This window comes from Gopherus flavomarginatus, chromosome 8 (genome assembly GCF_025201925.1).
Source record: "Gopherus flavomarginatus isolate rGopFla2 chromosome 8, rGopFla2.mat.asm, whole genome shotgun sequence".
In the NCBI taxonomy this organism is placed as follows: Eukaryota; Metazoa; Chordata; order Testudines; family Testudinidae; genus Gopherus; species Gopherus flavomarginatus.
The window spans coordinates 70,163,486-70,191,372 of record NC_066624.1 but is presented as its reverse complement, the minus strand read 5'-3'; the positions used below and the strand labels follow the sequence as shown (position 1 = coordinate 70,191,372).

Here is a 27,887-nt window from a genome sequence, read left to right as displayed (position 1 = left end):
AAAGAAGCTAGGACTTTTCAGCTTGGATAAGAGGAGACTAAGAGGGGATATGATAGAAGTATATAAAATCATGAGTGGTATGGAGAAAGTGAATAAGGATAAGTTATTTACTTGTTCCCATAATATAAGAATGAGGGGCCACCAAATGAAATTAATGGGCAGCAGGTTTAAAAGAAATTAAAGGAAGTTCTTCACACAGCACACAGTCAATTTTGGAACTCCTTTCCTGAGGAGGTTGTGAAGGCTAGGACTATAACAGGGTTTAAAAGAGAACTAGATAAATTCATGGAGGTTAAGTCCATTAACGGCTGTTAACCAGGATGGAGTAAGGAATGGTGTCCCTAGTCTCCATTTGTCAGAGTGTGGAGATGGATGGCAGGAGAGAGATCACTTGATTATTACCTATTAGGTTCATTCCCTCAGGAGCACCTGGTATTGGCCACTGTCAGTAGACAGGACACTGGGCTGAATGGACCTTTGGTTGACCCAGTATGACTGTTCTTATGTACAAAGGATTGTTTCAAGAGCATAATCATCTCTCTTGTCTTGATTTCCCCTGTCTGTTTATTGTATCCACCAATTATCTCTTCTCTTAAAATTAGATTGTAAACTCTTTGGTGGAGGGACTTTGTTGTTTGCTTGTACAACGCTTAGCACAATGGGGTCCTGATCCCTGACTGCAGTCTCTAGACACTACCACAGTGCAAATAATTAAGTTAAAATAATCCCATAGTTAACATATACATTAACAGCCAAATTTTCCCCTATAAGATCTATAGTTATGCTTTTGTGTTTTTCCAAAAATGGACTGATTGTTTTTAATGGCTTGTTTATAATGGATCAAATTTAAAGGGCACATTTGCTCTGTTGAATTTTAAATATTAGCTTCAGTGCTGTTTAAATATTTGCAAAATAGAAAGAAAAACTAGATAGGGAAAATGTAGTTTTCATTTTTACTTCAATTTTTTTCCACAGTGAAACTCAGGATGAAAACTGTTAAGAACTTTGTTACAGTTGTTACTATTATGTATTTCTATTACAATAGCACCCATAGGCCCAACAGAGGTTTTGCGAGGCATTGCACAGACACATAGTGAGAAGCTGTCTCTGCCCCAAAGAGTTTACATGCTAAATAAACAAGGCAGAGAGACTGATTTGCCCAAGTCACATAATTGGTCAGTAACACCGGTGGGAATGGAACCCAGATCTTCTGACTCCCAGCCTATTGCCATAGCTACAGGACACTGCTGCTTCCTGAGAGATATAATAATAACAATAAGTTTTTACCTCCAGATCAGCAGTTACCCTTTAGGGGAGCTGGCAGTTCCTTTACTGAATGAACTTTTGTTATAGAAGTGCAGTCATTTAATTTAATTAAAATAATTTCCTCATACAAACTGTGGACTAAATCTTGTTATCCTATAACTGTGGACTAAATCTTGTTCCCATAGAGGTGAATGACTATATTGCATAGGAACATAGGAATTGCCATAGTTGATCAGACCTGTGATCCATCTAGTCCAATATTCTAGTGGCCAGTACCAGATGTTACAAAAACAAAAAGCAAGAAATTCTATAGTGGACTATTATTGAATAATTTGCCAGAGGGGGAAGTTGCTTCTGCTGGTTTATGCCTTGGAGCATATCAGTTTTTATCCCTTTATTTAAAAAAAAATCCTAATATAACAGCAGATGTTCTGATTATCCATATAAATGTATAATACTTTTTAGTACTAAACTCTTGACTTCAATGATATCTAGTGGCAATGACTTCACAATTAATTTATGCATTTAGTTATGACATTTCACCTCTCCCCTGTGCCTCAGTTTTACCATCTGTAAAATGGGGGCAATGATACATACCAACCTCCTTTGTAAAGTGCTTTGAGATTTACTTATAAAAAATATCAATAATTTATATAAACCATTGTAATTTTCAATATTATTTTCTATTCCATTCCTTATCCACCCTATATTTTGTTTGCTTTTTAATTTTTTTTTATTTCTGCTTCACATTGAGCAGTGGTTTTCATTAGCTGAGCTGTCCACAATGTCCTGTTCCTGAGAAGTCATAATGAGTAAGGATTTGCAGGATTTGGCTCTAGCTTACCTAATGTGAAAATTGATCTCACACATCTCTTTTGAAGGGAGAACAGTATTTTAACCTGCAATTCAGCTAAAGCTGAATGTCTTTATGATTTTTAGCACTTGGGTGGGGGGCACTCCCTGTTGTTTCTGAGACAAGTTTAGGATTCTGTGTCAGGCACCATCGGAGTAGCAGAGAAATAGATGGATATAGTGATTGAGTGTGGGCAAGACATGCAAGGCAAGGTTTAGGTAGGAAAAAAAGACAGCTGAATGGTCTTGAACCAATCAATGACCTCTGAGTCAGCTTGGGAAGACCTCCAGGGAGCCCAGCATGAAAAGAGTAACTCTACCCTTATCACCATGTGACCATACTAGTCAAAGCTGTGCTCTTGTTTATACCTGGTCAACCCCCTGGAAGTCACTGGGATTGTGAAATTTGTCAGGGCAGACATTGGACTTGATTTCACAGGGTCTGCGTGGCTACAGCTAAAGGCAGAAAGCTGTTTGAAGGGGCATAAGGGCTTTACTAGTAACTCCAGTACTAATCACATGAAAATCTCGTATTTTAAAATTTCAAAGCTTCCCTCTGTGGAATCAGAGACCGCGGTGTTCTGAAATGGGAAAGGTCTCCTGACTTAGGGAAATAATAATCCCTCCAAGTCTAGAAGGGCATGACATTTTCTCCTTGTTTGATTATATTAAGTATATTAAATATGACCTAATTTTTTAAGGTTGCTCAAGCTGAGAGAGTTCAAAGGATTTTGAATGACATTTTTTCAATTTATTTTTGTTAAGCCTTTGCAATAATTGTAAATAATCACTCTTATAAAGGACACATGGCAGCGGTCAAGTAATCCTTCATGTACATGAGTATATGTTTCCGTGCTAAGGAAATGCACAAAAGAGAAAGCAAGACAGACAGTTAGATCAAAACTTAGCTAACATTTTTCAGATAAACTAGGATTTAACAGTCCTTGGCGTTTAAAGCAAAAAGCCCAAGAAAAATATATGGCATCATAAAAGGTTATTGATATTCAGGTGGCAACAACTTATCAGGAATATCAGCTTCTCAATGTAGTTCTTCACCATTAGAAAATAGGGTTCCGTTTTTATTTTTATTATTATTAAAATGAGACAATAGGAAGGGCTTAGCACTATCATAGGTGACAGAGACGTAACTTTTCATCTATTAGTAACTGAAGTTTGGCAGGCTTAATGCTGAGGTCTGGAAATTTAAAGAAGCAAATTTGAAAGACTAGATTGTTAATAGTCTGTGTTGACTATGAGATTATTACACAAATATCTGAGGTAACTGAAAAATTAGTTGTGTAAAATCCCAAGCTTGCTTTATCCTCCAGCCTTCCTGATGATTGGTTCTTATTGCAAGTGTTGCCAACTCTCGCGATTTTATCCCATCTCACAAAAATTGATGTTTTCTTTAAAGATCCTGCTCCTAGAGTCAGGTGATTAGTTGTTTGTTTGTTTGTTTTTTAAAGCATACAAGCGCTCCCAACCCCCTCCATGTTTCTAGCCCTTATAGTGGACCAGAAGATCTTGAAATTATGAAACATAAAGTCTCAAAAACCAGAAAACAAATATCAATATTTTTTGTTTGTTTTAGAACCTAATTTTTAAGCCAATTTCATTGTATTTTATAACTTGAGGTTGGCAATACTGTTGTATGTTATGAAAGTGACACCAGAGAATTAAGCTCTCAACTTTTTTAGCCTCTTTGACAGAAAAATCATCTCTACTAGTAAATTTCAGGTGTTCTAAAACCTGAATGTCTGTTTTTTATGTTTTTTAATTTACACTCTTTATCTTGTTATTTTTAGTGGTGTTCTGAAAGTGAACATCCTTAATCTTACCATCAATCTCACTAGATTGTTTTTGGTTTTTATGCCAAATTTTTATTGGTTGATAAATGTATTATTTTGTATGAAACAATATGATTTTTTACTCCCAGGAGTCAAATATAATTTATTGGAGAAACAACTCAATAAAAACTAGATGTTGACTGCAGAAAAATGTCTCATCCAATGGACATTAGATACAGATGTAGAAATTAAAGAATTAAAATCAGATTACTGGCCAACTAATCCAAATGTTCCTATTATAGAGATCAAGTATCAGAGGGGTAGCCGTGTTAGTCTGGATCTGCAAAAGCAGCAAAGAATCCTGTGGCACCTTATAGACTAACAGACGTTTTGGAGCATGAGCTTTCGTGGGTGAATACCCACTTCGTCAGATGCATGTAGTGGAAATTTCCAGGTGCAGGAGCTTCAGTTCATCTGCAAATTTGACACTATCAGCTCAGGATTAAACAAAGACTGTGAATGGCTTGCCAACTACAAAACCAGTTTCTCCTCCCTTGGTTTTCACACCTCAACTGCTAGAACAGGGCCTCATCCTCCCTGATTGAACTACCTCATTATCTCTAGCTTGCCTGCATATATATACACCTGTCCCTGGAAATTTCCACTACATGCATCTGACGAAGTGGGTATTCACCCACGAAAGCTCATGCTCCAAAACGTCTGTTAGTCTATAAGGTGCCACAGGATTCTTTGCTGCTATTATAGAGATGGCTAACAGGAATCATGGAAGGGCCTGAGGATAGAGTCAGGGGGGTGGTCTACACTGGGGGAGGGGATCGATCTAAGATATGCAACTTCAGCTACGTGAAGTTGAAGTATCTTAGATCGATTTACCTCTCATCCTCACGGCGTGGGATCGACATCCACTGCTCCCCCTGTCAACTCCACTACCGTCGTACGCGCTGGTGGAGTTCCGGAGTCGACGGGAGCGCTTTCGGGGATCGATACATTGATCCCCGAGAAATCGATCGCTACCCGCTGATACGGTGGATAGTCTAGACGTACTCAAAGATACAATAGGTCTAGTAGATAGGGAACTAAACAGGGACTTGTAGAGATTATGGAAGGAGGAGGCACACATCAGAGCCCTGGGGGGGCTCCTGTTAGGGCCTTAGTGGGGCTCTGGGTGATCGCTACTTCTCACCACCCAACACAGATGTAATGATGTTGAGTAGTGTCGGCAAAAGAGAAACTAACAACTAATTATTCCTCAAGAAAAGTTTTTAATGACTTATGACTATAAAGGCAACACAGACAGAATGTGCCTAATGACAATGTGCCTAATGACTTTACGTGTACTGTAACCATCCCCAACCAACACAAGTTCATATGCAGTACTAATACATTGATTAACTATATTTTAGTAGCCTTAACCTATTTATAACTTTATCTAATCAATTTATAAACTCTTATTGACTTTTATGATAGCTTGATGGTAACTTATACTGAAGACAGGCACAGCGGCTTACAAAGGTACTATGATTTATAAACTACTAACTTTACCAATGACGTACCTGTTTCCAGCAAGGCACAAACATATACAGTTACTATATATTGATTAAACCTATAGTTTTAATACAGACTTAAGATTAACCAGCTCCAGCATCACCAGACCGTTTTAGTTCATATCTCACCCTGCATTTGTCCAAAGATGCATTACCTTTCAGTTGACCATTTCCTGCGCTGGCCAGGCACAAATTGTCAGTGAAGCTATGTCCCTTTGGTTCAGGGGGTGTATCTGAGCCTGACAAAGAGTGATTTTTTTTAGGTCCACACACACACACATACACACACGCCTCTGCATCTTATTTACACGGTGTTTGCTGGCTGTGCTTCAAAACAAGTCAACCAATCAAGGTGGCCAAATATTCCAGAGTGGCAATTGCGGTTGTTTTGAGCTAATGAACTGTGAACCAGTGCTCAGCTCAGCTCTTCTCTATTTGGCTAATAGTGGTCAATTTGCTAGACTCAAATATGCTCGATTCAGCTTAAAGAGGTGTCTGGTTGCAGAGCATCGTAACCGCAAACCTGTATCAACCTTTACAGAGTTTCCTTCTTAGTCTATAAAGCTTCCTAGATAGATTATGCTTATGCTTACAAGATTCTACTGTACTCACTTCTTACAGCTTCTGGAAGTTTGAGGCCTGACAGTACTTAGCCTGATACTACTTGACAAGGCTTATGCACATTAATCACAGGACTGAAGACCAAGATTCTCTTCTTGGTTCTGCCACTAACCTGCTGCGTGATCTTGAGCAAGTCATTCACCTCTTGGTGCCTGTTTCCTTTTGCCTATCTGATCTATTTAGGTGGCAAACTCTTCAGGGAAGTGGCTGTCTCCTACTCTGTGTGTATTCAGTGCCTAACACAATGGAGCCCAATCTCAGTTGAGGCCTCCAGGCACTACTGTTATACAAATAATAAATGATTATAATGTTCCTCATCTTGTTCGTCCCACTTGGAGTCATGGTAAGAGCTGTGTAATATGCTGATTTATGTAACATTCCTCCCCTTTGGTGCCAGAGTGGTGATGAGAGAGAGAGAGAATAACCCCCTCACCCCGAACCAATAAACTATCAGTGAGATTTACCATCTCACTGCACAACCTATCAACTCATTAGTAGAGTTGCTCAAAATATTTCATGGGAAAGTTCTCCTGCTGAAAAATACTCTTTTGACAAAGCTGATTTTTTTTTTAAATTTTGGCAAAAAAATATAGGCTTCAATGTGATGATTTAAGTTTTTCCTTAGGAAATTTTGGAAAAAAAAAGTCACTTTGATTTAAAAAGTCATTTTGATTTTTTGAAATGGAAATGTTTTAAGTAAAAACAAAGTGAAATTTTTTGTTTTGTTTTCTCAAAATGTCGATTCACAGACAAGGTTTTGTTTGGGTTTGAAACTTCTCAGGGGCAAACCAAAAAACCTCAAAGAAAGATTTTTTTTTTCAACTGAAATTTCGCAGAGGAAAAGTTTCAGGTTTCCCATTAATTCTGCTCGTTAGTTAAGAACCGCCTTAAAACTAATCCACAGTCAGAAACTAGCTCAGTGGTTTGAGCATTGGCCTGCTAAACCCAGGGTTGTGAGTTCAATCGCTGAGGAGGCCATTTGGGAAACTGGGGTAAAAAATCTGGTGATTGGTCCTGCTTTGAGCAAGGGGTTGGACTAGATGACCCCCTGAGGTCCCTTCCAACCCTAATATTCTATGACATTTCTGAATCTATGACTTGATTTGGCAGGTCTAATCTTTAAAGGAAGTGTCTCCTAGCTCTTCTGATGTAGTGTAGTTAGAGAGGTGTTTGCAGTAGCTTGTACTGGGATGTTGGAATTTTGCAGTGTCTGAGACCTGAGGTACAGAGCAAAGGATGCAAGAAACACTTTGCCAGAATGTGACTTAGCTGCTTTTACACCCATCTGCCTAGTCTCCTATAGGTTTAAATGGGATTTTTGGTTTATGTTTCCAATTATGTGGTTTTAATTTTTTGCTCTCTCAAAGGATTGGAAGAGACTGAAATAAAATATTTAATTCACAAAGCTCTGCCTTGAGCATATTTAAAGCTATGCCCCACACGCAGTGAGGCCAAAGCATATGCCACTGCTGAGCCAGGTGCATGGCTCCACCTCCCGTTGCCATGTGAAATGTTAGGATTAATCCAGTGCATTTAAATCAGATTGCCGTAATACAAATTCACTGCAGTACGTTACACTGGAACAGGCAGTAACTTGTATTCCTAGCGCTGTTGGTCGGCATCTTGCATGTGGCCTCCCAAGTGTTCATTTTCAATATCTACAGTGTGCGTACTTCTCAACTGAAAGTGTCCCTTCGGCTTATGTAGCAGTAACTGTCCTGGAGTGAGCAAACGGAGGTGGATTTATCTGTTCTGCACCTGTGCTGAGGAGAGAGAGACATAGCTCACTGGTGTGAAGAGATGAAAGATGGAATATCTGAAGTTATCTCTGGTCAGGAATGCTCAGCAAGTGGCAGAGAGAAAGACATGGCTCAGCAGGGTTTTTATAAGTGCAGCAGAATGCACATTACAGCAAGAATCCATATAATCAAATGGCATAAGCAAGGAGACAGAGGCAATGGCCCCCAATACCAAATTAAATGCTATGCTGAATGATGGATTTTTCAGTATTGCTTTTCATGTATATTTAAAGTTTTTACTGTAGAAATAAATAAATATTGAAAGACGCTAATTTTCACCTTATAAAGTGAGGGCTGTTGCCCTATTATTAATAGTTATCTGTAGTATAGTATTGAAGTATATTAGTGTGATAACATGTAGGGGCAGTACTTGGACCCCAGTACACAAGGAGTTAACACCAACTTCACTTTCCCCTCCCCTTGGAAAATCCTCCTGGGAAGGGCTGCTGGAAAAAGAGCAGAGGCGAATGTTTATGGGTCGGCCTGGGAACTGAGTGATTCCCCAAGGTTATTTTACTTATGGAAACGTGCACTGATTTTTATCGACAGAGATTTACTCCTGCTGATTCCTACTTGTTTAGTCCTGCTGTGACACCCTCAGCATACAATGGTGTTGTGTTCACAGCGTATACACAGAGAAGTTAGTTAAAAAACAGAAATACTCTTGCTGGAAGGATACAGTTAACACTGCTTTTTTCCTTAGAAATCAAAACAATAATGCACAAGAACCCCCAAACAGAGGGAAAAAACAGGCTGTTCCCTAAGGCAGAGAGACACAACTCACCCCGCCTTGCTTTAATTGGCTCTCTTCAGACTGACTCTGCTTGTACGCACCACACTTTGCAAGCAGGACTAGTATCTACCCCCGCTTCCCCTTCCACACTCTTAAAGTGATAGTTTCCAATTCCAACAAACTCTTCCTTCCTGGAAGAAGCTAGTTTACAATAAGCAGTTTAATTTGGGTCAAATTCAGATGTTGGCTATTTTAATTGGGAGGGAATAATCTGGAGACAAAAAAATATATGGAGACTAAAACTTTGAAACTCGAGTGCCCAATAGAGCCTAGGCACTGAACTGAGAACCTGTGACAGCTGTGAGGGCTCACTAAAAGTCAGGCTGCCTTTACTTAAATCTCTAAATGTGGATTTAGCTGTCTAAACTTTAGGTAGCCAAAATTGAAAATTTGTCCATAAATCCCAGACAAACCTTAGTTAAGACTGAGTTACTATTGGAAATATCACCCTTAAAAATTATGTTAACAGAACACTGTGCAGCAGTTAAAAGAAACAAAATGTTTAAAAGTCAAGAAATTAATTGAAGATTCATTATCATCCTTAACTCTGACCCCTGTATCACACCCTATGCCAGCTGCATTTTCTTTGTGGGCCACAGGCATCACTAGACTCACCTACTTCCTGTGTCTTGACTGGTAAACAACACCCGTGTATGGGCTAGAGGCTCAATCCTCCCCCAGTTCAACCAGCAATTCTGAACACAGACACCAATACACTTCTTACTATCTCATACAGGCCAGATGTACAACTGTCCCTCCACCCATCCTTCTGCTACAGACTAGAGCCTACATAATTTTGCACCTTAAGTTTTAACGCCCAGTAAGGTCCGAGGACCCCAATTTTACCCCATCCACCCTCCTGATACAGGCTAGAAAAGCTTCTGTAACTAGCCTGTTCAGCCTCCAAATAGGGGTCTGAGCCTCTAGATACAGCCCAGAGATCCACCTTACTCCATATACCCTATACCTGCTGGCCAGATTGCCGGGCAAACACAAGTGAGTGTGGAAACATTTTCTTCAGCCCCTGTCCTTTGGAAAGGCCCCGCACCAATGTGTAGTTCCTGCTAGGCAGCTTCCTAATGCCCACTGTCCAGACACATTGCACTTCAGGTTGGTCACCAAGTAAAGTGAAATTGTAATGTGGGAAGAGGGGATTGAGGCTCACTCTTGGAGTCCATCTCCAGGTGTGACACAGTTGGGACACTGCATGATGTCCTAATAGCTGGTAAATTGTTGGTAGCAATCATCTATGCCATGCCTGTTGACATTAAAACTCTAGTGCAGGGGTTTGATCCCAAGAAAGCAAGGATCCATCCTTACTCTGCCTCGGACAGCCTCTTGTGTGTGGTGCAGAGATTCCCTCTTACACCACGTCAGCCAAAAGGGACAAACTTGCTCCTGTGCTATTTATAATCTTCTTTTTATTTCAAACAACAGAATTACATTTGTTTTTTCCCCTCCCTCTTTGTTACAGGTTGACAAAGTGTGTGGCCAGCCCCAAGAAAGAGAAGCAAAACCTTCACCAGATAATATAGTGCAAGCAAAGGACATGTCTGAAACACAGGCCCTCACGATGGCTCACTCTGCTAATCTAAACAATAAAAGGAGGTAACCCTATGTAAAACATATCTCTAAGTGCATTGAAATAAATCTTATTCCTCATAGTTTGCCCTAACTATTTCTCATACAGGAGTGTTTAAACCCAATTATGTCTTCTGATATCCACCCACAACAGCCCTAGGCTTTCCTCAGAGGCGGTGCTAGTCCATTGGGGGCCCTAAACAGGAATCTTTTGGGGCTCCCCCCCACAACACATAATAAAAAGCAAATAAGGGGCCCACTTGAGCTGCTCGGAGGCCTAATCAATTGTTTAGTCTGTTTAGGCCTAGCACTGGCTCTAGCTTTCCTGGTAGTTGCGTAGATGTATTTGAGGGAATAATTGGTCCCTGTAGTGCTTTCCAGTTGAAGCCTGACAGTATTTGTTGCAGGCCAGTCCTGATGTCATTACTCAGTATTGACTCAGTCTTTAATTTGGCAAACTCTTACTGTAAATAATGGGAGCATGGTCAGAGTAAAAACTGGGTGACTTCAGGACATTGCCCTATAGGAGTTTGTTTGCTCCAGGTCTTTAAGGAGGAGCAAATGGAGGAAAGATTTTTGGCATACCTCTCCCAGTGGATTAGACAGTGGGCTTCTGGTGAATTTTCAGGGATTAGAGCAAGGCCAGGTCCATCTGCACATAGGCCCTGTGCCTCCACATTGGCTCTAGCCTTCCAGCCACCTGTCAGTGCAGCTACAAAGGAGCTGTGCTATTAAGGTGTTCCTCTGCCATGATTCTCTTGTGCCTAAATTATGTGGTGGGGAGAGGGAATTTTGTGGTGCACATCCTCTCTGGCCCCTCCCGGCCTATGCACTCCTGCCCCCAAGTTGCCTGGTCTTCACTCCTTCCTCCACATGGACCTTAGATTAGGGTTTGGGTGGGGAAGGAGGATGTGCCACAGAAGGGAGTGCATCTCTCTGTGGAGTGTCTCTTCCATCTGTGCCTTAGGGAAGCTGATCCTACCCAGGGTTCGTTTAAGTGAATTTCATTATCAGTGTACAAAAGAATTCCAATTGCTTATTACTGGCTAAGTTAAATCCTGCTACATCAGTATAAATCTGGAATAACTTCGCTGAAGTTAGTGGAGATGGCTCTGGATTTACACTGATGTGACTAAGAGCAGAGTTTGGCTTTATTCCATCTGGGTGTCTGCATAGATGAGTTCAGGCTGTAAGATTTGCACCCACATCTATTTTGATTCTTGTCCAATTCTACATACTTTCTGAAAACCAAATATACTGTTTAAAAAAAAAAGTTGAGACCACAGTGTACTTATCTATCACATTCTTCTGCAGTTTGCAACCAAAGCACAACATTTTGTGCTGGTGTTTGGGGATAATTGAGTTTCATTGTACAAACTGCATGAGATGTAAAAAAGCAAGTAGCATGGCTGGTAAAAAGTAAATTGGATTTAAAAAAATCAGTGGTAATAATCTGAAGTATAAACTGAAATACAGTTAACAGAATTTGTTTTTTAAATGTACGGGTCCGGTTCTGTCCCCAATGAGATCTATCGCACTATCTTCACTCAGAATTGCATTTTAGCAGAATTGACTATGAGCCAGATCCTGAGCTGGTGTAAATGAGCAATGGAGTCACACCAATTTGTACAGCTGAGGATCTGGCCCTGAGACTTTTAATTAACCAGAGAGCAGCTGTTTGATGTTTAGTAGTATAGATACCAAAGAAAATATAATAAAACGAATATGCCACTAATTATAAAATGTTGCCAAAAGCTGGTGTATGCATCATAACATCAACTGAGCAGAGCACATCCTTACATTTCACGAGTTAGTGTGATGTTTTATGGAAATGTAGTGAGAAAGGTGTGATGAAGACCCAGCATACTAGGAGTTAATGTGTGAGCTGGTGTTGGTAAATATGTGGGAGATGAACTTCATCTTTCCAAGACCTGTGGGAAAACGGTCATATAAAATTTGTGCTTTGCTTTTGGAAATAACTGGAGAGCTATAAATATCAAGAAATATACAGTGATGGACTTACTATCCTTCATATGTCATTTAATCGCATATGTTATCAATAAAAAGCAATTTTAGCTAGTATAAAATTTTATAACTGATGTATGAAATCCTAAGTGCAGTGAGTTATGTTAAAATATATTTAGACAGGCAGATATCTTAACTGTTATGGAGAATCTAGATTATGGGATTAATTAATTATAATGCTATGTGGTGCCATGACTTCTGGAAATTTAGAATACAAGGAGCAAGATTTTCAGTAGATATAGTGATTTGCTGAGCCAGGAATAGGATCCAGGTCTCCCGAGTCCCAGTCTATTGCTCAGCAAATGAGACTATCCATCCTACTCATCCTGAATTCAATGGAGATACATCCACCAGTGTACATCAGCTGTGGATCAGGCCCGTAACCTTTGCAGAATTATCCTGAGTTCAAAGACAAGAATTAATGTAGTTTCCCATGTTTCTTTTCCCAACACACTGTGGGAATCACAGTGATCTCTGGTACAGCTCCTATTCAGACAGCCTGTATTTAAAAAAAAAATAGAGAGTGAGTATCTAACAGTTGTTTGCCTAGCCCACCATTCTGTAGTAAGCTCCACAGGGGTCTATCTATGCAGAGCCATATACAGAATCATGATTTTCAAAAGATGCTGCACCGCAACTCGCTTCAGTGGGAGCTGAGGGTGCTTAGCATCTTTGAAAATCAGGCCATAAAATGATTGATGAATGGCTAGTGGATTGAGTGAACATTTCCCCCCCCTCTGTTCCTCTGAGACAGTTACTTATCAGCCTAGCTGCTCTGCCTTTCCATTCTCATTCTGGTAGGATCTGGTTGGGAACAGGACCTTCTCAGTTCAACGTTCCTTTTCATGGAACTCCCAGGCTGTCCGCTCCTTGCTGCTTTATGATCGCCAAATGGCCCTCTTGTGTGCCAGTGACATCCCTTGCTACGCTGTTTAAAGAATCTGTGACCACTTAAATTTAAGTTCCCTTTCCCCAGCTCTGGATATTCCCTCTCCCACTCCCCTTTCCCCGTAAACTTCTCTCTTGTTTTTGTATGCTCCATCTTCTTTTGTTTGTTCAGGGAGTGACTCTCTCTGCTTTGTTCTGTCTCTGGCTCCTCCCTTCTCATGCTCTACAGAGCTAGAAGCAGAACAGTGAGTTTCCCAGCTCATCAGCCATGACAGGTTGCTTATTGGTTGTCCCCATAACTTGTTCATGTTGAGAGAAGAGAGTCAGTGGGGATTCTGCACAGCTGTGGCTCTCTTAATGCAAACACACGCTGTTCCATGATTCTTCCCCTCTCTCCACCCCAGCCTAGGGCCTGTTCCTTCTCTCTCCCTCCCACAGGGACCAATTCTGTGTAGCTTGTAACCTGCACACATCCTCTGTATTGATTCTTTTGCTTTAAATCCCACCATGACCTAAGCCTCAGCAGGCAGAACACCCACAGCCTCTTCCTCTTCCTTGGGGTTTCCCTGTGACCAGTAAAGCAAACTATATTACATCACATACCACAGTATGAGACTTCTGGCTAAACAGTACCTTTTAACAGAGGCCACACTACTTTTACTATGTCAAAGTGAAAATAGCAAGTTTTATTGATACGGATTTGACTTAGTGGTCCAAAGAGAGGTTTTCCAGTAGAGTATCTACTGAAGCTGCTTCAGATGCATGGAAAGTTCTGAAGACAAATATGTACAATGTGGCAATCAAGAGCTTTGGAAAGAATACTAAAAAAAAGTCAGCTGGTTCATAGATCATTTAGAGATACTGTTGAGAGGAAAAGATCTGCCCTGATCACCTACAAGTATACTCCTACTACTGATTTGCACAACAACCTAAAAGAAGCTCATAAGGTTATTCAAATAGTTTCCAGGAGATGTGCTCAAGAATTTTGGCTGGGTCTCTGTGACAGCATCCAACAGGCAGCTGATGCAGGTGACAGTAGATGGTTATATGAGGGCATCAGAAAGGCCATTAGTCCGATAAATAACAAGACAGCTCCGCTGAAAGATCTGGATGGCAATATCATAGCTGATAAAGGGAAGCAACTGGAGAGGTGGATTGAGCATTATGGACTGATACACTCAAGGGAGTCTGTAGTAGACCAACATGTGTGAGCAAAATTGCCTGGGTTTGAAGTTATGACTTTGCTGGATGCCAAACCTACTCTAAAGGAACTTGAATAAAGCATCAAAAAGATTCTCAACCACAAAGCTTCAGGACCTGACTGTTTACCTGCTGAAATCTATAAATGTGCAAACAAAGACTTGCTGCAAAGATTGCACAAGGTACTGCTACTCTACTGGAAGGAAGAAACTGTTCTGCAAGATTTTAAGGATTCTTGTTTCATCCAACTCTATAAAATTAAAGGAGCCAGAAGTGATTGTAATAACCACAGAGGTATATCTCTTCTGAACATTGTGGGAAAAATCTTAAGCCATGTTCTTTTACCTAGACTTCAAACTTTAGCTGAGAGAATCTCTCCTGAGAGCCAGTGTGGCTTCAGTTTGGGAAGGTCCACCATAAACATGATCTCCTCTGTAAGACAACTGCAAGAAAAATGCAGAGAGAAGTGTATTCCACTGTAGATGGCTTTTATAGATTTAACAAAAGCCTTTGACAGGGTTAGTTGGTCAGGGCTTTACAGTGTTCTGAAGAAGCTTACATAATGAAACCCTTACACAATGGCATGAAGGCAACTGTAATGTATGAAAACCAAAAATCGGACTCGTTTAACATCAATAATGGAGTGAAGCAGGGTAGCATACAGGCTTCTACATAGTTTAACATTTACTTTTCTTTCCTGCTTCCACATGCATTCTGTGATGTTCAAGAGGGTGTCTATCTTAGCACCAGACATGATCGAGGTTTGTTTAACATTGCAAGGATCAGAACTAAGATGAAGGTGAAGGAGATCATCATAAGGGACCTGTTTGCAGATGATGCCATCCTTGTGGCTCAGAGTGTTTATATGCCCCACAACATCTTATTACCAAGTTCTCTGAGTCATGCAAAATCTTTGGGCTATCAATAAGCTTGAAAAAGCATATCATGCATCAAGGCTCTTCAGAACAAGTTCTAGATATCACCTTAGATCAGGGATAGACAACCTATGGCACGGCTGCCGAAGGCGGCACGCGAGCTGATTTTCAGTGGCACTCACACTGCCTGGGTCCTGGCAATCTGTCCGAGGAACTCTGCATTTTAATTTTAAATGAAACTTCTTAAACATTTTAAAAGCCTTATTTACCTTACATAGAATAATAGTTTAGTTATATATTATAGACTTATAGAAGGAGACCTTCTAAAAACGTTAAAATGTATTACTGGCACGTGAAACTTTAAATTAGAATGAATAAATGAAGATTCGGCACACCACTTCTGAAAGGTTGCCGACCCCTGCCTTAAATGGTATTCATCTGGATGTTATTTACCAGTTTTGCTACTTTGAGTCGACTGTTACCAGCAGTGTAGATCTTGATGCTGAGCTCACTAGTAGAATCAGCAAAGCATCCAAGAACTTTGATCTTTTGCAAGACAGAGCCTAGAACAATAACAAATTGTCAACTAAAGTGAAAATCAGTATTTATGACTGACACCAAATATGCCATAAGACTAAACAGCTTTCATATAGATGCCTGCATAAAATTATTTGAATAAGAAAGGTGACAAATGTGGAAATGTTAATTTGGGCTGGTATGTCATTCGTGGGAACATTTGATTTGTAAGAAAAGACTAAGGAGGCTTGGACATGTCAAGTGAATGCTGGATTACTGGATCCCAAAGAGTGTGCTATACTCTGAAGCTCGCAAAGGGACTGGGAAGAGACCCAGACTACTGCACAGATTTTGGGATGCTTGCAAAGATCACTTAGTATCTGAGAATGATTGGAAAAAGAATGCAGAATGCTGCTCTGTTTGCTGGAATCAGTTTGTAGATGGATCAAGGCAGACTGGATCAAGCTTTTGTGATGACCAGGGACAGAAGAGGAAAGAATCTGTTGCTTGGATTCAGATTATTGCTAGTGCATAGGTGTGCCCTACCTGTGGACTGGATTGTCACGCATTGGACTCAGCAGTCATCAAAAAACTGATCAGCACATACATCATGCTCTGTAAAGAGCGTCAGTGCCATTAATCTACTGAGGGATGCCAGTATACTGTAAAATAGAGTAGATGTTACTCAGTTAACTAATTCAAAATGCTGATACTCCATTCCTGATCTGGCAACCTCCTCAAGTACATACTTAAGTAAAGCACAGGACTTCAGCAGGTGTCTTACTATAAACACGTGCTTTAATCCCTTTGAGTGCAATGGATTTAAAGATGTGTTTCAAGTTCAGCATAGGACTTAGACATGTGCTTAATAGAGAAGTAATGCTGAATTAAATCTGTAATCACATGCTCAGCTCTGGGACTACTCATGTACTTAAAATTAAGCTCATGTTCTAAGTGCTTTCCTGATATAACATGTTTGTGTTTTGCTAAACTTTATCTCTCACTAAAATAGATTCCCTAATTCATCTGCATCTAAATTCAGTTCCTGCACCTTTTTTTCTTAATTCTGCTAAATCTGTCTGCTTTGGGACAATGCACGATAACTGAAATTTGTACAAATGCTGCATGGTCTTAGTAAATTTCTAACTCTGAATGTATTTACAGCAATACATCATGAAGGAGATTTATAGATTTAATTACCTTTTTTTAATTGCACAACACTCTTCAGAGATTAACTGAAACTGGCAACATTGCTGTTGTAGTCGTTTTTAACCTGGAGGTTACTGTGATGTATAGCAGGAATGTCAGGAAAAGTGAAGCTCCATGGTGATGTAGGAATGCAAACAGCATATATCTCAATCAGTAAATTGGGATTTTATTGCTGATTTCAGCACAAAACACTCTTCGGGCTTGGATCAGAACACTTGGCAAAGCCAAAATACCCTTCTTTAATATCTGTTCTGTAATATATTTTTCACTCCACTAAACACAAACTGGATACAGATCTACCTACAAATATAGAAATACATTCTGCTTAGCAAGGAAATAAAACACGGCATTTGGTCTCTGATTGGAGAAGGCAGCAATTGAAATCTTACTATGTTAAGGTTTCATTGTTATTTTGTGACCTGACGGTCTTTTATTCTTATTAAAATAACTAATTTTGAGTTTCTTAAGAAATGAATGAAATCAATTCCACCTATTTGATTTGAATTAAATGCATCTGTTGGATCCAACTGTAGGTGCTCGAATTTAATCAAAGAGGAAGTACAAAACATGTTAATGCCAACTGCAAAGCAAATGGCTATGGAGAAGATTAAAACATTTCAGACCAAGTGTTGGTAGTCTGACCATGCACATAGTCCCCATTGGCCGTTGTTCCCCAGCGTAAGGTCTGCTTTGTGTTTAGCTGGCCCTCTAGGAGCATCACCCCAGCGCAGGGGGGACCCTGTAGTGGCCAGCATGGAACTGGCGTAGCAGTACTCCCATGCCACCATCCCTCCATGTGGTCAGTATGGGGGCATGGTGGGTTAAAGAGGAAGTGATCAGGGCATCTCTGCATGTTGACAATCCATAGCTTTTTGGGGCCATTAGCAGCCTTAGTAATTTAGAGCAGCCTTCCTCTGCCATCTTTTCCCCCCATTCTCTGACTTCTGCTTTGTGCTGCTCAGTGCTGTTGAAAATATAGTCCATTTTCTTCAGTAAAGCTTCACTAGGTATGTAAGGTGCACGAGGGTCTGTGTTGCCTTTTACATGCATGTATAGCTCCTAATGAAGCCATTGCATTATGCAGAAGTATTGAGGGGAGATTAGCCATCCAGAGACTGCTCTCACATTGACTACTCCTGATTTATTCTGGTGTAAATGAGAGCATAATCACGCTCCCCACCATACGAGAAATATTAAGCCAAATGTTTCTATACAGCTCAGGATGGCAGAACCACAAAACACATATGTTTACTTGAATCTGGACTGCTAAAAGAGCCATTATCTTGTGGAAATGAGGGCTTTCCTAGAGCGATCTGTTTGAGCTGTTTCCTCTGGCATGATCCTGTGATCTGGCTTTTCTTCTTTGGAAGGTTCTTCTTATGCACATGAACCTGTCTCATTCAATGCTATCAGTTGTTGGGTCCCAGAACTGAACAGCACAAAAATCTGTACTTGCATAACCATGAAGAGATTAAACAAATTGCTCATTACTCTGAAAAACAAAGACTTTCCACTTGTACTCCCTTTTTATGTGGTGCACATTCAAAGCCATTTTCCTATTGTTTTCTCACATACATGACAGCTGACCTGTATTCACAACTTTTCATTCTGTATATGAATATGGTAGATTTCAAGTCCATAGAATTTATTTTTAGCATGTTGTTGTATTTGCTGTATTTGTAATTGTAATTTTTGTTTGAAGCTATCTTAGGAAAAAGCTCTTCAACCACCAACCTGTGATGTTTTTCAGTAATGCATTGACATATTTTTAATTGCATTTATACTTTGGAAAATCTCGTGATAGTTTTCCTCATTTGTTTTCTGAGATAATCCTATGCATGTGCTTGGTGACCTTTTCTTTCAAATAATTTTTACTTTTTTCTTTGTTTCTCATTTCTTTCCCTCATTTGCCTGAATTCCTGCTTCTCCCCCACCCCCAACCTCTTCTGATTGATGCTTATTCTCCCCGGCCTATTCCAGTTCTCTGCCTCTGAAAGCTTCAAAGAATGACAAATCCAGAAGTTTGAAAAAAATCTCTCGGTAAGAATGAAAACAAGGTGACATATTTTGTTGTCTCTTTGTGTAGCTCATCCAAATTATAAGGCTCTTGGTTCCATTACTAACTCTGATCTAGGAAAGACAGACGTTTGAATACAGCTACTTTAGAAATCAATAATGGTTTATTATTGGAAAATACATTTTTCCTATTAAAATTTAAATAGTGTGCTTTTGTAAGAAATGAAAACAGTAGAAATCACACATCATTTTATATTTGCTAAGATATTATTTTGAGACTTTCTGTTTATGTATGTACATACATAACTGAAATCTTCCAAGAATACCAAAGGACTTTACAGCTTTGGGAAAACAGGGTAAGATGAACAGCACACTCTTAGAAGAGTGCATTTTGAGAGAACAGTATGTTTGGTAGCCTGGCCAGCCTTAAAGCTAGGCATCTCTGCAACCTCCATAGAATGGATAGCCCATAAGGCGATCCCGTGGGGGCAGGTAGTGATGTATAAGTCATAGGTTTACTACTTAATTAATTACTGCACCAAGCAGAGAGAAAATTTGGGAGGAGGAAAGAGAGAGGCAATTGTGGTCATTCCATGCTTGTGAACACAGAGTAGCTGCACAGTTCTGCTGAAATGACATGAATAAGGTCAATTCACACCTTCCTTAGGATGGCCATCATGTTAAAACTACAACAGCTGTGTCCACACTAGGATTTAACCATGTGTTAATTACCACATAGTAGCTAAAACTTGGTGATAAAACGCCTTATTACCTAATGAAAACGAGGCCTAAGAAGGGCTAGAGGAAAAGGAATCCATCCCCCAACCCATGGTTTGACAGGAGTGGGTGTCTAGCTGCTCTGCTGTGTTTGCTACATCCTAGGGAGATGAGTATTGCTAAGGGCCCCCTTTGTCCCCAACATAGTAACAAGTACATTGGCAACTCCCCTGCAGCACTCCCTACCGTATCACCAAACCCCTCCTCCATGGAATGTCCCCCTTTACAGCCTGCACCCTGGAAGCAATTGAACCAGAATGGTTTCATTGCCTTTCTATACTGCAGTGTTGATGGCATGGGAGAGCAGGAATAGCAACAACTGACTTTTTTAGAGCTCTAGTTTCAGTCTTTGTGCATGGCTTTGCTTCATGTCCAGAATAGTATCTTCATAGCACCAAGGCTTAGGGCTAGTCTACACTGGCAACGCCAAAGTGCTGCCGCGGCAGTGCTTTAACATGCCTTGTGTGGTCATGGAGCAGTGCTGGGAGAGAGCTCTCCCAGTGCTCTAAAAAAAAACCCCCAAAAGCGGTGTAGCTCCCTGTGCTGGAATTATGGCTCCAGCACTGGGGCACTGTTTACATTGGTGCTTTACAGCTCTGCAACTTCCTGTGCTCAGGGGGGTGTTTTTTCACCCCCCGAGTGAGAAATTTGCAGCACTGTTTATTGCCAGTGTAGACAAGCCCGTAGACATCATGGGTACCAGTTAGGAGTACCTAAGGTTACAGAAATACTCCCTATAATCTCACTCCTTGGTATTCTAAATACAGAGAAGTACTCTGGTATCTGAGGTAAAGCTGTGATCATGTTGGTAATTATTTATTTTATATGGTCACCTCAGTAAAACAGGTGTAATCATGTATTAGGACATCAGCTGGTTGCCCCGGGAAGGAATTTTTCCCTCCATGCAACATCAAACAGGCTATTTGCGCTGTCCAGACTTTTTATTTTCCCTCCAAAACATGAAGCACGGGCCATTACTACAGGCAGGGTACCAGACTTGATGAGAGGGTGCATCCTATTTAAGACAAACCTTACATGGATGGTGATGGTGGGGTGGTGCTAACCCCCTCACAACTCAAAGAGGTTGGCTTTTCTACACTCGACTTGTATGCTTAAGTCACTGAATGGAGGATTGCATGGTTGGTTATAGGTAGCCTTTTCCATCCAGTAACAGCACTGACAGCATCTTTAATTAATCTCCCCCTGGCTTGGGGAGGGGGGAGGTAAAAATATTGACTTTTAGTTATAGACAGAACACATCCATTTAACAGTAGAACCCCCAAATAATGCTTTCTTTGCTGATACAAAAGCTTTAAATGAAGAATTTTTCAATCCGTGTGGGATGCACTAAGGCTGTTTGTTAACACTACCTTTTAAACACAATTTAATCTATTAATGCTGTGGTGAATAGGGACAGAGGATACATCAACAATAGGAATCCACTTTAAACAAGAGCAAATTAACTTTGCTAGATTTTTTCTTTTTGAAAGAGATGCAAACTTTTAATTTTACAGAACCATGAACCAAAGATTTAACTTACCCCAGGAATTCACTGCTCTGCTGTTAATTTCTTCTCTTCCTAATTTATAGAGAGTTCATCAGCTACATGAAACGATCCCGAACCTTTTATGCCTCTATAGCAGAAAGGCTGTGTGATGGAGACCTGGTGATGCGGGACAGCTCGACTTGTTGGAATGGAGAGGATGTTGTGGAAAGGTAATTGTGAGAGTCAAATTTTGTACTGAAGATGGACATATCTGGGTACACAAAACTGGCTTTCCAGATTCTCCTGGTGCTTTAAAAAGTGTTGTATTAGATATGATGTATTGTCTTGAAATGTCATATTACTTTATATGCTATAAACAGTTTAATGACCTTCATGATCTTAAATATCTGATCATTTTTAAACACATGAGATTACGATAATGGGATCTTCAAGTAGTGTTGTATAATCTCTATAAGGAAAAAAAACATTTTGAATTATAAAGAATTCTACAGTGAACTGAAACACTTTCTAAAGAAGACTAAGTAACGCTAATTTTGCACCCACTTTTCACACACTAAAGCCCCACAGTAACTTGCTGACCCACTCGCAGATCCTCCTTGCTGGAAGAATAAGGGTCATGCTTTTAACAGTAAGGTGGGGACACTCTAGGTCCAGAAGTACCAGATCATGCTGTCTTGATCTTTTTTTAACCTGCATACCAGTAAAGTTTTTCAGTGATGTTAAGTTGGTTGCTTTGCGTTTTGAAAGAAGGAAATGGAGCAGCTATGGAATAGGTCGTTCTGAGTGTGCAGACTCCTTAGTTTTATAAGCAAAATGAGAGGGCAAAGAGCATGTACCACAATTGTTAATTAGACTCCCAAAGTATGTCTACACAACAATAAAACACATGGAACTGGCTCAGGTCAGGTGTCTCAGACTCACAGGGCTCAGGCTGCAGGGCTGTAGAATTGCAGTGTAAACATTCAGGCTTGGAGTAGAGCCTGCGTTTTGAGACCCTCTGCCCTCATAGGATCCCAGGGTTCCAGAATGTCTACACTGCCATTTTATGGCCCCACAACCCAAGCCCCGAGGGCCTTAGTCTACTGACATGGGCCAGCTCTGGGTGTTTCATTGCAGTGTAGACATACCCCTAGAGTTTAATGAAGTTGATAGAGTAGGAATGGAACTTTCAGTTGGATGCTCTATTTCTCACCTTGGATCCTTTCATACTCAACCTGCCCCCTTCTGGAGACTAAGTATGTGCTGGTTTGACCTCATAAATACTATGGCCCCATGAGTTTGTGTAAAACAAAACAAAACAATACAAAAGCCTTATCAGCAGACAACAATGTTCATTTCCTAGGCACAATAATTGCTATAATTGCTGAAGCCTGCACTGGCTTCTAGGAAATGGTGGATCCAAGACTTTTGTTCACACTACAGAGAGGACATGAACAGTTTTAGAGGTAATGAGGGTCCAGATGGAGGCCCCAACCCTGCAATATGTTGCGCCTAGTCATTTTTCTGCACCCCTGCAGACTATGTTGAAGCCGGTCATAAAAGTCAATTCATCCATGTGCTTCACACTGCAGGATTGGGGTTCACAGGCTCTATTTTGCCACTGTGCTAGGGAGGCAGTGCAGCTCCAGGCAAGATGCAGCTCGAAGAGTTACTGTGCCTATAGCAGTCAGTGTTAACTGGAGCTTCCAGGGAATGCAGAGGGAAGAGCAGCTGCTTCATCACCCATGAAGAGAATGCAGTGTCTGGCCCTCTTTGTGCTTGGCTAGTGCTAGTGCTACTGGTGTGTGTGTGTGTGTGTGTGTGTGTGTGTAGAAGGAGGCAATGCATGGTCACTCTGGACTGGCTTCAGCTCTAGCTCTGTGTAGTAATTGAGGTCGGGAGTATGAAAGGACCATACTTTGCCCTGTTGCTGCGTGTGTGCACAAAGCAGAGGTCCTGTGTGCCATCTTCTCCTCGCTCTTCCCAGTCCATGCAGGGCTGGGTGTAAACTTGCCCACACATTTAGTGAAAAAACTTCCAAACCAATGAAAGCAAATAACCTGAGCATTACAGAGACTGGTTGATTGAAAGCATAAAACCAGTTTCATTTTGGGTACTCTGTGAGCAACTGCGTAACTAAAGTAAGAGGAGGCCATGTTATGTTTCAGATGAAGCTGAGATACTGGTATCACCAGCTACTGTCAGGGGACAGGCAGACTAATGAAGATGGACTATTTGTTTCTTTGGTGTATTTGACATTGCATGACATGGTTTGGTTTTAATCTGAAATATGAGTGGTCCAACCCGCAATATGACAAATGTGACAAATTCAGTTATAGAAATCTAACAAGCATCTCACACTGAACAAAATGACTTGCTATGGTTGTAAAGCACTTTTCTGTGCTGCTCTCTGATGGCATTTCTGTACACACACAAATTCAGCATGTTGATATATGGTACCTTAAAGACATGTTTTCTTGCTTTTTTTTTTTTTTTTTTGCGCTTCGGCAGTTCGGGCAGCAGTCCAAGCAATGTTTTTTGTTTTGTTTTTTTTGCTTGGGGCAGCAAAAATGGTAGAGCTGGCCCTGATTAGGAATTTGTAGTTCTTTAATGCTCTTCATTTGTTCCTCAGGTAATATGAACCAGTCTTTGTACTGAAATTCAGAGTTGGAGATTTAGTTGAATACTGCATTCAGATGTGGTTGCCACATCTCAAAAAAGATTGGAATTGGAAAATATTCAGAAAAGGACAATAAAAATGATTAGGGGTATGGAATGGCTTCCGTATGAAGAGAGATTAATAGGACTGGGACTTTTTAGCTTGGAAAAGAGATGATTAAGGAGGGATATGATAGAGGTCTATAAAATCATAACTGGTATGGAGAAAGTAAATAAACATCATCATGTTCCTATTACACCTCTGGCATTTAGGGCAGCAACAAAGCTCCTCCACTTCTGTCTGTTTCTGGAAAGTCTTTCAGTGGCTCCCCAGCTGTGCCCCAGGTTTTTCAGGTCAGCTTCCACAGTTCTTCGTCATGTTGTTTTCAAGCGGTCTCGTTTTCACTTGCCTTCAGGTATCCATCTTATTGCTAATCTGGTGATGGAGTCAGTTTCCATCCGAAGCACATGACTGATCCATCTGCAATGCCTCTTGGCAATGATGGTGCTCATGTCCTCTTGGCTGCACTGTGTCAGTAGATCTTGGTTTGAGATTGTTCTGGGCCAAAAGATATGGAGGATTTTTCTGAGGCAGGTTGTATGGAATGAAGACAGTTTGGACATGTCATACTTTCTCATTCCCCAGCATTCTGCATTATAAAGTAGTGTTGAAAGTATGCAGCTCTGATAAATCTTCAGTTTGTTTTTGGTGATGTATTTCAGTGATTTCCAGACTGTATTTAAACTCCTGAAAGTGTTTCTGGCTTTATTGATTTTGTTACGGATGTCCTGGCTTGTTCCACCATCCTGGCTGATGGTGCTGCCCGAGTATGTGAATGTTTCTCCATTGGTGAGAACATAATCCTCTATCCGTACTGGTGATGGTGAGGCAATATTAAGGGACATGATATCTCACTTATTGCAGTTGATTTTCCGTCCAATTTGCTGGCTGAAAGCGTTGAGTCGAGTTGTTTTTTCTTGTATATGGTGTTGGGTATGTGACATCATCTGCGAAGTCCAGGTCTTCAAGAGATGCGAAGTGTCCATTTAATGCCTCTTGGTATGTCTTCTGTTGTACGCTGCATAACCCAGTTGATGATAATGTTGAAGAGGATTGCAGACATAACACACCCCTGACATACTCCTGTTTTGACTTCAAAACTCAGCTCACTGTGATCAACACTACATATGAAGTTGAAATAGAAGCTTTTGATGATGTTGATTATACAGAAAGAAATTCCATTTGTCTGCAGAATGCATCATAGGCTGGTCCTGTGAATGCTATCAAAAGCCTTTGCAAAGTCTTTGAAATGTATTGTGACAAAGTTCCTCCTCTACCTTGGTGGGTCCTGCGCTTATTGGCGGATTTGCTCGCCTCAGAGATCTTCCTCTCTGGTGGAACCCACAGTTCGGGTCAACTCTTCCTGTGTCTGATCAGGAGTTGGGAGGTTTCAGGGGAACCCGGGCCTGCCCTCTACTCCGGGTTCCAGCCCAGGGCCCTGTGGACTGCAGCTGTCTATAGTGCCCCTGTAATAGCTGACTGACAGCTACAACTCCCTGGGCTACTTTCTCATGGCCTCCTCCAAACACCTTCTTTATCCTTACCACAGGATCTTCTTCCTGATGTCTGATAACGCTCGTACTCCTCAGTCCTCCAGCAGCATACCCTCTCACTCTCAGCTCCTTGCGCCTCTTGCTCCCAGCTCCTCACACATGCCCCACAAACTGATGTGAGCAACCTTTTAAACCCTGGTGCCCTGGTTAGCCTGCTTAATTGATTCTAGCAGCTTCTTGATTGGCTGCAGGTGTTCTAATCAGCCTGTCTGCCTTAATTGTTTCCAGAAAGCTCCTGATTTTTCCGGAACCTTCCCTGTTACCTTACCCAGGGAAAGGGGACCTACTTAACCTGGTGCTAATATATCTGCCTTCTATCACTCTCCTGTAGCTATCTGGTCTGACCCTGTCACAGTATGTGGAGTTGCCGTTGCCATTCTAAGCACTGTTCTGTTATGTTTTGTAGAGTGAAGGACTGGTCTGTGCATCCACACCCTTTCTGAAAACCAGCTTGCTCTTTTCTGAGAATGCTATTAAATAAGGAGGTGTTATTTATTCCTTCTCATAACACAAGAACTAGGGAGGCACCAAATGAAATTAATAGGCAGCAGCTTTAAAACAAACAAAAGGAAGTATTTCTTCCCAAAGCATACAATTAACCTATGGAACACTTTGCCAGAGGATGTTGTGAAGGCCAAAACTATACAGGGTTAAAGAAAGAACTAGATAAATTCACGGAGAATAGGTCCAGCAAGGGCTTTTAGCCAGAATGGGCCAGGATGGTGTCCCTAGCCTCTGTTTGTCAGAAGCTTGGAATGGGCAAAAGGGGAAAGGATCACTTGATGATTACACATTCTGTTCATTCCCTCTGGGTCACCTGGCACTGACCACTGTCGGAAGAGAGGATACTTGGCTAGAGGGACCTTTGGTCTGACCAAGTGTGACCGTTCTTATGTTCTAGTTTGGTTTTTGCACTGCTCAGCCATTACTAGAAATATGCGAGTCTGCACACAAAAGTGTCATAAAAGTAAAGTGATTGGGATACAGTTTTTTAAAGGAGCTCATGAAAGCACTTTTTAATTCCAGAAAGAAAGAATCAGGTGAGCCCATTTAAAGATCTCATCCAGCATGGAAACAGGCAGAGAGCTATGTCACATGACAGTGTATTTACTTTTGTTAACTGACAAAGAGATGATAAAAAAAATAGTTATTTTAGTCTTTCCCACCTTGTCCCAGCCCAGTGAAATCAATGCTGCAGAATGTGCTTCACTCTCTCTGTGGGACTCTTTCCAATGTCATTTCTAGTGCTCTGTGTATGAAGATTTTACAGCAGAAGATAACATCTACTCTAGGGACAGAAGAGGGTCTTAGAGTCTAGCTGTGTCCAATACTGTTATTGACAAAATGTGTTCCAGTGCATTATAATTCAGGCAGACCAAAAATTTTCCAGATTAATGTTTCTTCCATCGGAAAATGCCAGTCCACTGAAATCAAAACATTCAGTGGGAATGTGTAGATTTTGACAAAATTATGTTTTGAGCTGTGTTTTATTTTATATTGTATCATAGATTACAGTGATATATTGTTTTATCAAAACAATACAATTCAGTTGAACTGAAACAATTTTTTTTGTGTGGACATTTCATTTCATTGGAAATTTCAAAATGAGATATTTTTGGTCCAATCTGGAACAAAAACAAAATTTGAAATCACCATGTTTCCCATAAAACAGACATTCCAGGTTCTCAACAGCTCTATTTATAACATTATGTGTAAATAGCTTCAACGTAACTGAATAAAAAACTATGTTATCTGGAGATAACCTGGAAAGTTAATATTTAAAGAGCTCCATGTATAACAAATGATTGCATGCAGGCTAATTTTGGAGATGTCAGCAACAGTGTAATATTCTAAACAGTAGTTTATAGTGATATAAAAAGAGTCATGCTCTTCACTGATTAGCACTGGTAGGGTTATAGAAACAGAAACGTAGGAGTAGAAGAGAATTCAAGAAGTCAACAACTCAAGACAGTCTATCCATCTGTGATTCTGGCCAGTGCTGCTGTTCCAGGATCTTGCAGTGCATGAGGCATACTGCAGGGTGCACATTAAGTACCTGTCAAAATTTTTCAAACAAAATAATTTTCTGCCCCCAAAGTGAGGCCTCATAGAAAATTGTTAAAGGAAAACTTTGTATTCAATTACTTGTTTTTCAGTTTTTAGTGGAGGGTTTGTAAAATAAATGAATTGTTTTGTTTGATTTTAAATCTGAATTTTTCCTTTGGTTTTTGATAACCCCTCCAAAGGTTCCAAATACTGGAGGATAAGAACATTTGGAAAAGTTATATGGTGTAAAGGTGCCGTGATTCATTTTTCCTCTTGCCACTCTCTAAATTTTGAAAAGTTGAAAGGGGGGAGA

General features: G+C 40.6%; 1 protein-coding gene across 2 annotated transcripts in view; it reads left to right on the top strand.

Moving 5' to 3' along the window:
• Window positions 1-27,887, top strand: part of LOC127056332 (glypican-5-like) — a 644,723-nt gene that overhangs the window by 225,374 nt on the left and 391,462 nt on the right. The window contains exons 4-6 of one of the 2 annotated variants that reach the window (XM_050964045.1): window positions 10,158-10,291; window positions 18,958-19,017; window positions 21,361-21,486. In XM_050964045.1, the coding sequence (XP_050820002.1) occupies window positions 10,158-10,291; window positions 18,958-19,017; window positions 21,361-21,486 (320 nt within the window). The remainder of the gene's footprint in view (window positions 1-10,157; window positions 10,292-18,957; window positions 19,018-21,360; window positions 21,487-27,887) is intronic. The other variant, XM_050964047.1, reaches the window with a different exon arrangement.